The 15,737-nt window shown below is 37.7% G+C and overlaps 1 protein-coding gene across 6 annotated transcripts in view; it reads left to right on the top strand.

Moving 5' to 3' along the window:
* Nucleotides 1-15,737, top strand: part of SYTL4 (synaptotagmin like 4) — an 87,081-nt gene that overhangs the window by 52,318 nt on the left and 19,026 nt on the right. For all 6 annotated transcript variants that reach the window (XM_037821967.1, XM_037821965.1, XM_037821968.1 and 3 more), the window contains 4 exons: nucleotides 8,375-8,554; nucleotides 8,815-9,030; nucleotides 9,166-9,275; nucleotides 9,532-9,634. In XM_037821967.1, the coding sequence (XP_037677895.1) occupies nucleotides 8,445-8,554; nucleotides 8,815-9,030; nucleotides 9,166-9,275; nucleotides 9,532-9,634 (539 nt within the window). In that variant the 5' untranslated portion in view covers nucleotides 8,375-8,444. The remainder of the gene's footprint in view (nucleotides 1-8,374; nucleotides 8,555-8,814; nucleotides 9,031-9,165; nucleotides 9,276-9,531; nucleotides 9,635-15,737) is intronic.

Genomic DNA, 15,737 nt, shown 5'->3' with positions numbered 1-15,737 from the left:
GGAAAACATCTTCAAGACCTTGTATTAGGCGGCCACTTCCTAGACTTTACACCCAAAGCACAAGCAACAAAAGAGAAAATAGATAAATGGGAACTCCTCAAGCTTAGAAGTTTCTGCACCTCAAAGGAATTTCTCAAAAAGGTAAAGAGGCAGCCAACTCAATGGGAAAAAATTTTTGGAAACCATGTGTCTGACAAAAGACTGATATCTTGCATATATAAAGAAATCCTACAACTCAATGACAGTAGTACAGTCGGCCCAATTATAAAATGGGCAAAAGATATGAAAAGACAGTTCTCTGAAGAGGAAATACAAATGGCCAAGAAACACATGAAAAAATGTTCAGCTTCACTAGCTATTAGAGAGATGCAAATTAAGACCACAATGAGATACCATTTAACACCGGTTAGAATGGCTGCCATTAAACAAACAGGAAACTACAAATGCTGGAGGGGATGTGGAGAAATTGGAACTCTTATTCATTGTTGGTGGGACTGTATAATTGTTCAGCCACTCTGGAAGTCAGTCTGGCAGTTCCTTAGAAAACTAGATATAGAGTTACCATTCGTCCCAGCGATTGCACTTCTCGGTATATACCCGGAAGATCGGAAAGCAGTGACACGAACAGATATCTGCACGCCAATGTTCATAGCAGCATTATTCACAATTGCCAAGAGATGGAAACAACCCAAATGTCCTTCAACAGATGAGTGGATAAATAAAATGTGGTATATACACACGATGGAATACTACACGGCAGTAAGAAGGAACGATCTCGTGAAACACATGACAACATGGATGAACCTTGAAGACATAATGCTGAGCGAAATAAGCCAGGCACAAAAAGAGAAATATTATATGCTACCACTAATGTGAACTTTGAAAAATGTAAAACAAATGGTTTATAATGTAGAATGTAGGGGAACTAGCAATGGAGAGCAATTAAGGAAAGGGGAACAATAATCCAAGAAGAACAGATAAGCTATTTAACGTTCTGGGGATGCCCAGGAATGACTATGGTCTGTTAATTTCTGATGGATATAGTAGGAGCAAGTTCACAGAAATGTTGCTATATTAGGTAACTTTCTTGGGGTAAAGTAGGAACATGTTGGAAGTTAAGCAGTTATCTTAGGTTAGTTGTTTTTTTCTTACTCCCTTGTTATGGTCTCTTTGAAATGTTCTTTTATTGTATGTTTGTTTTCTTTTTAACTTTTTTTTTCATACAGTTGATTTAAAAAAGAAGGGAAAGTTAAAAAAAAAAAAGAAAAAAGAAAAACAAGGAAAAAAAAAAGATGTAGTGCCCCCTTGAGGAGCCTGTGGAGAATGCAGGGGTATTCGCCTACCCCACCTCCATGGTTGCTAACATGACCACAGACATAGGGGACTGGTGGTTTGATGGGTTGAGCCCTCTACCACAGGTTTTACCCTTGGGAAGACGGTTGCTGCAAAGGAGAGGCTAGGCCTCCCTATGGTTGTGCCTAAGAGCCTCCTCCCGAATGCCTCTTTGTTGCTCAGATGTGGCCCTGTCTCTCTAGCTAAGCCAACTTGAAAGGTGAAATCACTGCCCTCCCCCCTATGTGGGATCAGACACCCAGGGGAGTGAATCTCCCTGGCAACGTGGAATACGACTCCCGGGGAGGAATGTAGACTTGGCATCGTGGGACGGAGAACATCTTCTTGACCAAAAGGGGGATGTGAAAGGAAATGAAATAAGCTTCAGTGGCAGAGAGATTCCAAAAGGAGCCGAGAGGTCACTCTGGTGGGCACTCTTATGCACACTTTAGACAACCCTTTTTAGGTTCTAAAGAATTGGGGTAGCTGGTGGTGGATACCTGAAACTATCAAACTACAACCCAGAACCCATGAATCTCGAAGACAGTTGTATAAAAATGTAGCTTATGAGGGGTGACAATGGGATTGGGAAAGCCATAAGGACCACACTCCACTTTGTCTAGTTTATGAATGGATGAGTAGAAAAACAGGGGAAGGAAACAAACAGACAAAGGTACCCAGTGTTCTTTTTTACTTCAATTGCTCTTTTTCACTCTAATTATTATTCTTGTTATTTTCGTGTGTGTGCTAATGAAGGTGCCAAGGATTGATTTGGGTGATGAATGTACCACTATGTAATGGTACTGTAAACAATCGAAAGTACGATTTGTTTTGTATGACTGCGTGGTATGTGAATATATCTCAATAAAATGAAGATAAAAAAAAAAAAAGAAGACATTGCAAGAGTAAATAAAAAAAATAGAAGATCTTATGGAAAGAAAAGAAACTATTGGCCACATTAAAAAGACTCTGGATATTCACAATACAAGACTAGAGGAAGCTGAACAACGTCTCAGTGTCCTAGAAGTCCACAGAACAGAAAATGAAAGAACAAAAGAAAGAATGGAGAAAAAAATAAAAAAAATCAAAATGGATCTCAGGGATATGATAGATAAAATAAAACGTCCAAAGTTAAGACTCATTGGTGTCCCAGAAGGGGAAGAGAAGGGTAAAGGTCTAGAAAGAGTATTCAAAGAAACTTTTGGGGAAAATTTCCCCAACCTTCTACACAATATAAATACACAAAGCATAAATGCCCAGCGAACTCCAAATAGAATAAATCCAAATAAACCCACCCCGAGACATATTCTGATCAGACTGTCAAATACTGAAGAGAATGAGCAAGTTCTGAAAGCAGCAAGAGAAAAGCAATTCACCACATACAAAGGAAACAACATAAGACTAAGTTGTGACTACTCAGCAGCCACCATGGAGGCAGAAGGAGGTGGCATGACATATTTAAAATTCTGAGAGAGAAAAATTTCCAACCAAGAATACTTTATCCAGCAAAACTCTGCTTCAAATTTGAGGGAGAGCTTAAATTTTTCACAGACAAACAAATGCTGAGAGACTTTGCCAGTAAAAGACCTGCCCTACTTCAGATACTAAAGGAGCCTTACCAACAGAGAAACAAAGAAAGAAGAAAGAGATATAGAGAATTTTAACAGACATATATAGTACCTTACATCCCAAATCACCAGGACACTCATTTTTCTCCAGTGATCACGGATCTTTCTCCCAAAGGGACCATAAGCTGGGACATAAAACAAGCCTCAAGAAATTAAAAAAAAAAAATTGAATATACTCAAAGCACATCCTCCAACCACAATGGAATACAAATAGAAGTCAATAATTTTTGAACTGTAACTCCACTGTTTACTTCCTACATGACATAAAATACACAAACTCTAATGACAAATCAGTGGTTTTGAACTCAATGTAAAATATGTAATTTTAGACAACTATATAAAGGTGGGGGAATGGAGGAGTATAGGAACATAGTTTATGTGTCCTATTGAAGTGAAGGTGGTATCAAAGAAAAACAAGATTGATATGGGTTTAAGAGGTTAATTTTAAGCCCCACAGTAAACACAAAGAAATTATCAGGGAATATGACCATAGAGATGAAAAGTAGAGTTTGGATTAAGAGAAATGGGGGAAAGGGCAATGGGAAGTTAAGAAATGAGTGTAGGGTTGCTGTTTGAGGTGAAGGGAAATTTCTAGTAATGGATGGTGGGAAAGAGCATTACAACATTCTAAATGTGATTATGCTACTAATGGAAGGCTAGGAAGGGGGTGGAATGGGAAGATTTAGGCTGTATATATGTTTCCACAACTGAAAAAAAAAAGACAGTCTAAATAGATGACAATTGAATGCCAAGGATGAACTTGGATGGGATTGGAGGATACAGGACAGGTGGCTCAAAGGGACACAGTTGAGACATAAGGAAAAGGAAATAATAGATTGTAAGCTTTGTATCATTGTTGAATCTCTTGTACTTCTTAGCTGTGCTTGATGGGATTGCATAAAAGAATGTTCTTGTTCAGGGGAAGTGTATATGTGAATTATAGTGTATGTTCAAGGATGTGTGCAGCTAGCTCTCATATGTTCAGAAGACAGAGCATTAGATGATGGATGATAGGGAGGGAGGGAAAGAAATAGCGATGTGACAGCATGTTAAAGTTGGTGGATTGAGCTATTGGGGGAAGGGGGTCAGGGTATGATGGAATTCTGTGTATGGGGTTAGTATTGTTTTTGCAACTTTTCCTATAACTTTGAATTTATTTCAAAATAAAAAAAAAAAGGATTTATGGGTGATAATTGGAGACCTGGAATTATGTAGTACCTGGATATAGGAGCAGAATGGACAGGCTGTAGCAATGATACAAGTCTGAGATTTTATTTTTGTTTTTTAAATGCTTTTTTTAAAAAGAAGTTTTAGTGAGATATATTCACATAGCATAAAATCCATCCAAAAGTTACAACCAGTGGCTCGTAGTAAAATCACAGTCATGCATTCATCACCACAATCACTCTTAGAACATTTTCATTACTCCAAAAAGAACGCCTTACCCTTAGCAGTCACCTCTCAATCCATCTGTCTTTCCCCAACCCAACATTACCACTAATCTAATTGTTGCTATAGATTTGTTTATATTTACATTTAATATAAACGGAATCATACAATATGTAATACTTTGCATTTGGTTCCTTTCACTTAGCATAGTGTTTTTTTATTTATTCTTATTTTTTAAAGTAAGAGATATTGTAGGTTTACATAAAAGTCATATAAAAAATATAACATTACCATCTATTCCCCTATTGTGACACTTTGCATTGGTGTGATACCTTTGTTACAATTGGTGACAGAATATTAAAATATTACTGCTAACTATAGTCTATAATTTACATTAGGTGTATTTTTCCCATATATCACCCTATTAATATCTTGTAATAGTGAGGTATCTTTGTTAAAATTCATGAAAGAACATTCTTAATATTTGTACTATTAACCACAGTCATCGTTCACAACCAGGTTCACTGTGTTATACAGTTTGAGTTTGAGATTTTGATGGGCAGCTGTGGCAGAGGGATGAAGGTACAAGGATAAAGGAACTAGGGCAAGTGGTTCAATTACTGAGCCATCTGGAGTCCAGGATGGGTGGGGAAGGAAAAGAGATCAGCAGGAGGCAAGTGGACCAAGAGAAAATGGAGGGCTCATGAGATTGTGATCTTGATGACATTGAAGAACAGGGTATTGTAGGAGTGAGCTGTGATCAGAAAGCAGGGATTCTTTCGATTTCAGATTTCAGAGGGGAGCAGTTCTGGTTGATCAGATCCAGGAAAGAAAAATAAAGAGAAGATGTATAGTATCAGCTGTTCCATTTTCTTATGGTACTACTTTCCCGGCTTTTGATACTCCTGTTTCCCTGGATTTTGATATTAATTGGTCTCATTGTTGTGCTAGTGTGTCTCTCTCATCACAGAACTTTGCTATGTCTCCACAGGCACCAGTTTTCTTATAAATCCAGTTTTGTTCTCATTTCTGGTGGACTTGTGCCATTCTTGGTTTTTAGCTCCCAGGCAACTGGTGGTACCTTTTTTATCCAGAAGCCACTGAATTTTTGGTCAATGCTTCAGCCATAATCACAAATGGATATTCATTTTCATGATGATTTTGATTGTTCTGCTCAATATTATATAATTACTTTGGCCATGACCCTGCCTGGATGGAGCTAGTAGAGCCCAGCTCTAGAATCAGATTGAATCCTAGCAACCTCATTTACTTGCTCAGTATTCTTGGGTAAGTTAACTTAACCTTTCCTGAGTCATTATTTATAAAATGGGGATAATAATAGTACCTCACTCTAGGGGTTGTTGTGAGGATTAAATAAGTTAATATATAGAGAGTAGTTGTTGCCTGACATATAGAATTTACTATAAATGGAATTGTTGGGGTGATGATGGCAGTGATGATGATCAACAGTAATGGCAATATATGTGCCACTATATGCCAAATATTGTGATGTGTACTTGACCAGATACATAGAAGAATATTGAAAAAGCCCTTCTTCTCAAGGAGAATATATATTCTGCTTGGGCATAAGAACTAGGAAAACTTCCTCATGAGTAAGAATGGGCCTATGAAAGAGGGTTAGATTCTTATAGTTCATTATCAACCAGGAAATAGCCAAGTTAAGAAAATGTTGAGGTTTCAGGAACCTGAATATCTTCACTGTGTTTTGTATGCTTTTTTTTTTTGTCCTGTAGGTAGTTAGCAAAACAGTCAAACAATGTAAAGTGAAAAGGGCTTGTTGTCTAGTTTTAGGGGAGAACCAAGAAGATAAATACCATCCTCATTTATTTTCTCATTCTGTATGTCTGCCCTGGGCTCTTTATGTATATTTTAAGGTACAGTTTCTTTCCTGAGCTCCAGCCCCGTGCCTCCAACTACTTCCTGGGTGGAATTACCTGAATCTCCTGTATGCAGTACAATCTCCTATGGCTAAAACAAAACTTCTTGCTTTACTCCCGAACTTGAGTCTTCTCTTATAGGGCTACCACTAGCCAATCAGTTGTTTAGCTTAGACATGTGACCTAAGCATCTTTGACTTCACATCCTTCATCCTCTTCACTTTCATCCTCTCCACTTAGTCACTCCATTCTGTCAATTCTGCTTCTCAAACCTATCCTCTATTCTTTCTTCTTGCTGCCCTGCTTTTATCATTTTAGCAGATTCGGCAAGTATTCGTACTTTTACTATGTTCCAAACATTATGATTGGCACTTTAACTGACATCATTTAATTTTCTTGACAACCTTGTGAGGTAGGTCATCTTATACCCATTTTCTAGATGAGAAATAAAATGAACTGCCCAATTGGTTAGAGGCACAATTAGTAATTGTAGGTTGTCTTATTTTGCCTGGACTATTGCAGTCATCTCCCTTCCTTCTTTAAATTTCTTCTTTTTTTAAATGTAAAAGTAAGACATGTATAAAAAATTCAAAGCTATATAAAGTAAAAATTGAAAGTTCTCTGTCCCCAGGAGAAACCAATGGTAATGATTTGTGTTATTCTAGACCTTTTTCTTTGCATATACAAATGTATAGATAGATATTTACCAAAGGAATCATTCACTATTTTCCTGCTATTCTACTTTTTTTCACTCAACAATTAATCAGGGACATATTGTCCTGTAAATATGTATAGATGTACCACATTTTTATTGGCTACATAGTATTCCATTATATGGAAGTATTGCTTTGTTTAATGATTCCTCTGTTGAAGAACATTTCTTTTTTTCTGTCTTACAAATAATGTTGCAGCAAACATTCTTGTAAATACACCATTGCATGTATATTTGTGTGACTATTTCTATTAGATAGATTCTTAGATGTGGTATTGCTCATTTAAAGAGTACGCATGTTTTAAAATTTGTTAGCTACCACCAAATTACCCTTCAGTTTGACCATCCATACTATAGCTGGAGTGATATTTGTAAGATGATTTTGGCTATGTGATTCCAATATTAAAAACAAAGCAACACCAAAGATGTTTGATGTGTTTCTATTGTCTATAGAATAACTTTCAAAATTCTCTATTTTAAAGAAAGAGATTTAGAGAGTTATATAATCTGGCTTCAACATATCTTTCCTGCCATTATCTCCCACCAACAAATACACACTCTGTTCTATTAGGCAAAATTTAAATACCCTCTCTTCTGTAAAACCTTCCATGTATACAGCTCTCTCTCTTCCTCCTCTATGCAAGATAGAATTAGTTACTTCCTTTTCTAAGTTCCCATAGCACTTAATTTATAATCCCTCTGATTGCATTTAGTACATTGTACTGTATTTGTATGTATCTTTCTCCCCTGCTACTCTGTGAACTTCTTAAGGGCAGAAACTGTGGCTAACTTATCTCTGTTTCCCCAACACTTTGCACAATGGCTGTCAGAGTGGGTGCTCAACACGTTTGTGAAATGGGTGAAAATATTCTTGAGATAGTGTTGGCAAAAAGAACTCTGCGAGAAAGTAGGTGGTGGAAGTTTTGAAGTGTGGCAAAAAGCTGACTGAATCCTGAGAGCATGGAAGCTGGTCAGGAAGGGAGAAATGGGCTTAAACTGGCAAAGCATCCCCATATGGTTTTTTCCACCACAGAGACCGCTGCTTGATTATTTGGGTTAATAGGCTTCGGCTTCAGAACATTTAAAGTATTAAAAATTAGATGATTGAAGACTCCCTTGGTGGAGTGGGAATTATTTGACTCAGCTGTTCTGTGTTCTCTCCAGACAACGATGGTTATGCTGAATGATCAACCCTTTCCCAGAGTTATGAAAAACTTTTTCTTCTTGAAAAACCAAAGCCTCTTTATTGTCAGGGCGGGATTTGGGTGAGAGTAGGAATGATTAATTGGCTAGATATTTCTACCTAGTCTCTTTAGCCATCCTTAAAAAGAAAGTAGCCTACTGAAAGGTTATAGGGCTGTGGTCCTTTTCTGGAGTAAATTATCTGCGTGAAATTAGGTCTTATCTTATTTCAGGCAACTTTGGGAGCTCTCCTTGTCTGGTATCTTTGAAGAAAGAAGAGGAGAAGAAAAGGTAGAATAAGTCATGTCGGAGATACTTGATCTCTCTTTTCTGTCTGAGGTGGAAAGGGATCTGATCATCAGTGTTCTAAAGCGAGATGAGGAGCTCCGGAAAGCAGATGAGAAAAGGATTAGGTAAGACTCCCAGAGAAAACATGGGTTCCTAGGTCCTAGATCAGTGATATCTGGACTTTTCCTCATACCTCTCTTCTGGCTTTCAGAAGAACTTGTGTATACAACAACATTTACAACTCCTCCTCATTGGGTCAGGTTGGACTCTGAGTTTGTTGCCTTCACAGAACCAAATGGTCTTACTATCTTTACCCCTCAACCTCTTTCCATCCAGCCTATGCAGATCCTGAATCCCCTTGTGCTTCTTTCTTGGATTTTGGCAGGCGACTGAAGAATGAATTGCTGGAAATAAAAAGGAAAGGGGCCAAGAGAGGCAGCCAACACTACAGTGATCGGACTTGTGCCCGGTGCCAGGAGAGCCTGGGTCGTTTGACGCCTAAAGCCAACACTTGTCATGGCTGTAATCACCTGGTGTGTCTGGACTGCTGCATCCAGGAAAGCAATGGTACCTGGAGGTGCAAGGTGTGCGCCAAGGAAATGTGAGTGTCACCTGTGGGTGAGCAGAGAGAGGAAATAAGGCTCCAGCTGTGGTGAGAATTTCTCCCCTCAGTCTTTTTTGATTGAGTGACAAGAGTCATTCTTATCCATCTGTCATTTCTTTTATTCCTTCCCAGAGAGCTGAAGAAGGCAACTGGAGACTGGTTTTATGACCAGAAGGTGAATCGCTTTGCTTACCACACAGGCAGTGAGATAATCAGGATGTCCCTGCGACGCAAACCTGCAGGTATTGGACATGTCTGGAGATAGTTCCTTGAGGTGTTTAAACTCAGTGATAGATCCTCTGTTGTGGAATTTAGTGTGTTCTTACTGATGGTATCTTTAACTCTATAGGCTTAGCTGGTTGGTGGGGAGTATAAGAGATTGTATTGCTATCCATTTTGCAAGCAAGGGGTGTTTCAGGGGAGACTGTATGGGGTTTGTTCCCTTTTTATCCCCTTATCAGTACCCCCACCCCGCCATGCTTTATGTTTGTCTTGAAGTGAATAAAAGAGAGACAGTGGGACAGTCCCTCCTTCATCAGTCACAGATTGGAGATATCTGGCCAGGAAGAAAGATCCTTCAGGAACAACGTAAGGAGCCCGGGTAAGAACTAAGTAGTCATTTAAAGACATGCTTCACATCCCTTAATTTCTTTTATTAATTTTTTACTTTCTTCTGTTTATAAAATAATATATGTTCATAATTGGAAAATTTGGAAAGCACAGAAAAAAAGTAAAGGAGGAGGAAAAAAATCACTCCTAATCCTACTATCCACAGGCAATCAATGTTAACATTTTGGCACATTTACTGTCTCCTTTATAAGAACAATTTGAAGAAGAATAAAAATAACATATACTCTTTACTAAACGTTATTTTTATTAAAATGTATTGGATTTTATTATTTATTTTATTAATTATTAAAATTTTATTTTAATAATGATTCAAATATTTAACCAATACAGGAAACAACGAAGAAAAAACAACAAACCACTCAAATTACTACTACCTCAGTATTCATGTTACGTGAAAATTATTTCAGATATCTTCTCTGCCTATATTCAGATAGAGAGGCGGGTAGATGGAGAGACCGAAAACACTTTATCATATTGGATTATGCTATATTAAATTAAAAGCATTTTGTTTAATTTTCTTGAAATCACCAGAGTAAAACCTTGAAATAAAATGGAAGAATTGTTAATCTTCAGACAAACATTTCTTTACCATGAAAGACATTAGTCATCCCTCTAAGCTTAAGAAAAAATATTATGAAAACCATTGAGCAGTTATTTTTTTTCCTAATGGTGTGGTGTTTTTTTTTTTTTTTTTGACATAATTCACGTCATACAAAGTTTTGGCTTTTTTGCATTTTTTTCTAACTCCCCCCCTCCAATCAAAGGGAAATGTTTTATCATCTTTTATATGCTTGTAGAAAAACAATATAGAAATATATAAAATAAGTTCCCAGTAACCTCCCTCCCTCTGCCCCAGATGGTTAATAGTTATAAATAGTTTTGGTGTATGGACTACTTGACTGTCTAAATGTACAAATATGGGTTGGAGTCTTAAAATTTTATTTTTAAAAATAGTATCATACTATATAAGAGTGAAAAAAAGAAGAAAAGAACTTTTAAATTTAAAAATACAGGCAATCCAATAAAAAATGGTCAAGAAGTTTGAACAGACATTTCACTAAAGACAATATACAGATGGCAAATAAGCACATGAGATGCTCAACTTCGTTAGTCATTAGGGAAATGCAAATTAAAGCCACAATATCATACCACCGTGTACCAACTAGAATGGCAAAAATGTCAAAGACTGACCATACTGATTGTTGGCAAGGATGGATAGCAATTGGAACCCTTATACACCACTGGTGGGAATGTAAAATGTTGCAGCCTCTTTGGAAAACAATTTGGCAGTTTTTTATAAAGTTAAATGTGCACCTACTATATGATCCAGCCATTCCACTTCTAGGCATTTACCCAAGAGAAGCAAAAGCATATATCCATACAAAGACTTGTATGTAAATGTTCTTAGCAGTTTTATTTGTAATAGCCAAAAACTGGAAATAACCCAATGTCCATCAACAGGTGCATAGATAAACTGTGGTTTATTTATACAATGGGATACTACTCAACAATAGAAAGCGATGGACTACAGATACATGCAGTAACACAGATGAATCTGAAAATAATCATACTGAGTGAAAAAAGTCAAACCAAAAAGAGTACATACTGTACTCTTTAATTCCATTTATATAAAATTCTTGTAAATGCATATCAATTTATAGGGACAGAAAGCACATGAGCACTTTCCTGAGTACAGGGACAGAGAGGGAGTGATTGATTACAAAGGCAAAAGAGGAAACTTTTGGGAGTGATAAATGTGTTCATTTTCTTAATTGTGGTGATGGTTTCACAAGTGTATACATATGTCAAAACTCATAAAATTGTACACTTAAATGTGAAGTTTATTTGTGTCAGCTGTAACTCAATTAAGCTGCAAAAGAAAAAATACTGTAGAAAAATATAACATGGACATCTTTCCATGTCAGCACCACGGGTCTACTTCATTCTTTTTGATATCTGTATGGTGTTTCATTGTATGGATGTACTATGATTTTATCCACACAGCTTTTGGTGGGTGACTCATCTGTTCCAGGTGATGAGGACCCCTTTTTCCTATGTAGATAAGGATAAGTATGGCTTTCATTTGCTGAACCTGATTAACACATCTGACATCATCGGTCAGAATGTAATTTCTGAAACCTACTGCTTCTGGCTGTCTATGACCTCTTGTCTCATTGGACCCAGAAGACTATTATTTTTCCTAAATATGGAAACAGATTAAGTGGCCATAAATGATCTTTTCCATAAAATTATGGGGCCTCAAAGATAATCTAATTCAACTCCCTTATTTTTACAGAGAAGAAAGCAGGATAAGTGATTTACCTGAGATCATACTTCTGTATGATCTAACAGATAGAGCCCAGGATGTCCATCTTTTAGTCTGTTTTTTTGCTGCACAGATGTCAAATAATTGCGTTTTTGCCCTGGGGTTGTTTGTATTAGCTCTGAATCAGTACATAGTAATCTTCAGGGAAAACACAACAATCAAAAAAAACAAGCAAAAACACTCTCCATGGGCTATTGTTGTTAAACTACCTCTACAGAGGAATGGTTCCACTTTGGGTTCTTTTTTCTTTGGAGCAAAGGGAGAAAAAGAATTATTCTAAAGTAAAAATAGAATCAAATCCCCTGCTGACTATGGCTTGTGCTATGAAGCCAATATATCTCTCAAGGAATGACTACTCTTTTACTTCCTGCATGTTCTAGGATTTCAATCCCTGCTGTCTTTTCATAGAACTACCTCAAACACCAAGTTCATTCTTTACTGACAAAGATATTATAGATTTTAGATACTTTGTTCATTCAACAAATATCTGTGAATGTCTACTTTGTGCCAGGGACTGTTTTAAGCACTGGGGATACATCAGTGAATACAACAAAGTGCTTTACTTGTGGAGCTTAGATTTGGGGGACAGGGAATACAGGCAATAAATAATCAAGTATATAGTATATAGTATGTGTGTGTGTGTATAGTATATCAAATGTTAGCAAGTGCTATGGAGAAAATTAGGTAGACTAAGGGGAGTGCCAGGAAAGTCTGTGTATACATATGCTGTTTTATTTAGGATAGCCAGGGAAAGTCTTAATTATAAGGGGACATTTGAGCAAAGACATGAAGTAAATTAAGGAGCAAACCCTGAGACTTTCTGGGGAAAGAACATTCCAAACAGAGGGAATAGCAGGAATAAAGAACCTAAGGTGAGATTGTGTTTGGCATGTTTAAGGAATCAGGAATAAAGGAAGAGTGGTAGAAGATGAGGACACAAATGGTGTTCTGGTTTGCTAATGCTGCTGGAATGCAAAACACCAGAGATGGATTGGCTTTTATAAAAGGGGGTTTATTTGGTTACACAGTTACAGTCTTAAGGCCATAAAGTGTCCAAGGTAACACATCAGCAATCGGGTACCTTCACTGGAAGATGGCCAATGGTGTCCGGAAAACCTCTGTTAGCTGAGAAGGCATGTGGCTGGCGTCTGCTCCAAAGTTGTGGTTTCAAAATGGCTTTCTCCCAGGACGTTCCTCTCTAGGCTGCAGTTTCTCAAAAATGTCACTCTTAGTTGCACTTGGGGTATTTGTCCTCTCTTAGCTTCTCCAGAGCAAGAGTCTGCTCTCAATGGCCGTCTCCAAACTGTCTCTCATCTGTAGCTTCTGTGCTTTCTTCAAAGTGTCCCTCTTGGCTGTAGCTCCTCTTCGAAATGTCACTCTCAGCTGCACTGAGTTCCTTCTGTTTGTCAGCTCATTTATATGGCTCCAGTAATTTAATTCAGACCTGCCCAATGGGCGGGCCAACACCTCCATGGAAATTATCCAATCAGAGTCATCACCCACAGTTGAGTGGGGCACATCTCCACGGAAATACTCAAAGAATTACAATCTAATTAACACTGATAGGTCTGCTCACACAAGATTACATCAAAGATAATGGCATTTTGGGGGACATAATACATTCAAACCAGCACAGATGGGGTGAGAAGCAGATCATGTAGAACTTTATTGTCACTTTTAAGGTCTCTGCCTTTTACTCTGAATGAGAAAGAGGGCTCTGCACAGAGCAATGACATGGTCATGATCATCATTTTAACCATTTTAAAGTATGCAATTCAGTATCTTTTAGTATATTCATAGTATTGCGCAACCATCACCACTATCTAATTGCAAAGCATTTTTATCATCCCTAAAAAAAACCCCATATCCATTAAGTAGTTTCTCCCTATTGCCCCTCCCCACCAGTCTCTGGCAACCACCAATGTACTTTCTGTCTCTATGGATTTGCCTATTCTGGATATTTCATATAAATGGAATCATAGAATATTTGACCTTTTGTATCTGGCTTTTACTTAGTATAATATTTTTGAGGATCATCCATGTTGTAGTATGTATCAGAACTTCATTCCTTTTTATAGATGAATAATATTCCATTGTATGGATACACCACATTTTGTTTATCCATTCATCAGTTGATGAATATTTGGGTTGTTTTCACTTTTTGGCTACTATGAATAATGCTGCTATGAACAATCATGAAAAAGTTTTGTTTAACCATCTGTTTTCAGTTCTCCTGGGTATATACTTAGAAGTGGAATTGGGGGGTTGTATGGTAATTCCATGTCTGGTTTATATTTTAAGAGTTTATTTTGGCTGCTGTGTTGAGGATAAATTATATGGAAGCAAGGGAAGAAGCAGGGAGATGAGTTCTGAGGCTACTGCAGTAATCCAGGAGATAGATGATAGTGGCTTGTACCAGACTAATGACAGTGGAGGGTGTGAGAACTGGTAGATTGCAGATATACATTGAAGATAGAGCCAAGAGGATTTGCTGACAGATTGGATTTGGATTGTGAGAGTGAGGAGTCAGGGATGCCTCTTGGGATTTTTGACCTGAGAATTGAAAGGACGGAGTTGCCATTTAATGAGATGGAAAAAATGAAGGGAAGAGCTGGTTTGGTGGAAGATTAGGGGTTCAATTTAGGACTTTCTATGTATAAGATGTCTATTAGACATCTAAGTGGAGATGTCTAATAGGCCATTGGAATTATCACTCTGGCATTTGAGGGAGAGATAAATTTAGGAGTAATTAGTTTATAGAGCCACGAACTAGATTAGATCATTTAGGGATAAATCTAGATATCTAGATAGAGAAGAGAAGTGGTCAAAGCAATAAGCCTGGACACAAACCAAGATTAGAGGTCTGAGAGATGAGGAGGGACCAGCAAAGGAGACTGGAAAAGAGCATCCAGTGAGGTCAGAGGAGAAAACCATGACAGTGTGGGATACTGGAAACCAAGTGAGGTTACTTGAGGAACAATGACCTTTTCCCCCCTTTTCTTATTGATCTCACTAATTCCTTGAGGAAAGGGGCCCAGGAAGAGTGTCCTTCCTTTTAGAGATGAGTACAGCCGTTTTAGATGCCCAGGGTCAACTTTCAATAAGGCGATTAAGCTGAAAAAGAATTCTGGTCTTTTGAACACTGTCCTCAAAACATACTGTTTATTTTTTTATATTCCTTAAGCCCCGCTGAGAGTATTAATTCAAGAATTCAGTTAGCAAATATTTACATGTCTACTCTGTGCTAGTTTCTTTGCAAAACACTATGAGCACAGCAGTAAACAAGATATGTGGTCCCTGATCTCATGGAACTTAGTCTAATGGAAGAGAAGGAGATTAAACAAATAATTACATATATGACAACCACTACCAAGAAATCAGGGTGCTTTGGGAGCACGTAGGTATGTTACTAATCCAGACTTGAGGTTGGGGCATGGTCAGAGAAATCTAGAGGAATTGACATACAAGGAATATGTCACTTGAAGGAGTAGATTCAGCCAGGTGAAGAAAAGTGATGGTTGTGAGGAAAACATCCAAGGCAGAGAAAAGAGGGAAGAGGGAATGCTTTGGGGATATTCAGAGAACCAGAAGAACTTCATCTTTCTGGAATATAAAGTGTGAGTAGGGCTGAGGAGTGAAAGAAGAGGTTGGAGAGGTGAGAAGGCACTAAAGCATAAGGATGTTTTTGCCATGTGTAGGAGTTTGAACTCAATCCCAAAAGCAGTAGGGAACCAATGAAGAGTTTTAA

This window comes from Choloepus didactylus, chromosome X (assembly GCF_015220235.1).
Source record: "Choloepus didactylus isolate mChoDid1 chromosome X, mChoDid1.pri, whole genome shotgun sequence".
Classification (NCBI taxonomy): Eukaryota; Metazoa; Chordata; class Mammalia; order Pilosa; family Megalonychidae; genus Choloepus; species Choloepus didactylus.
Note: the sequence above shows the minus strand (reverse complement) of the source record. Positions and strands in the feature narration are given on the sequence as shown.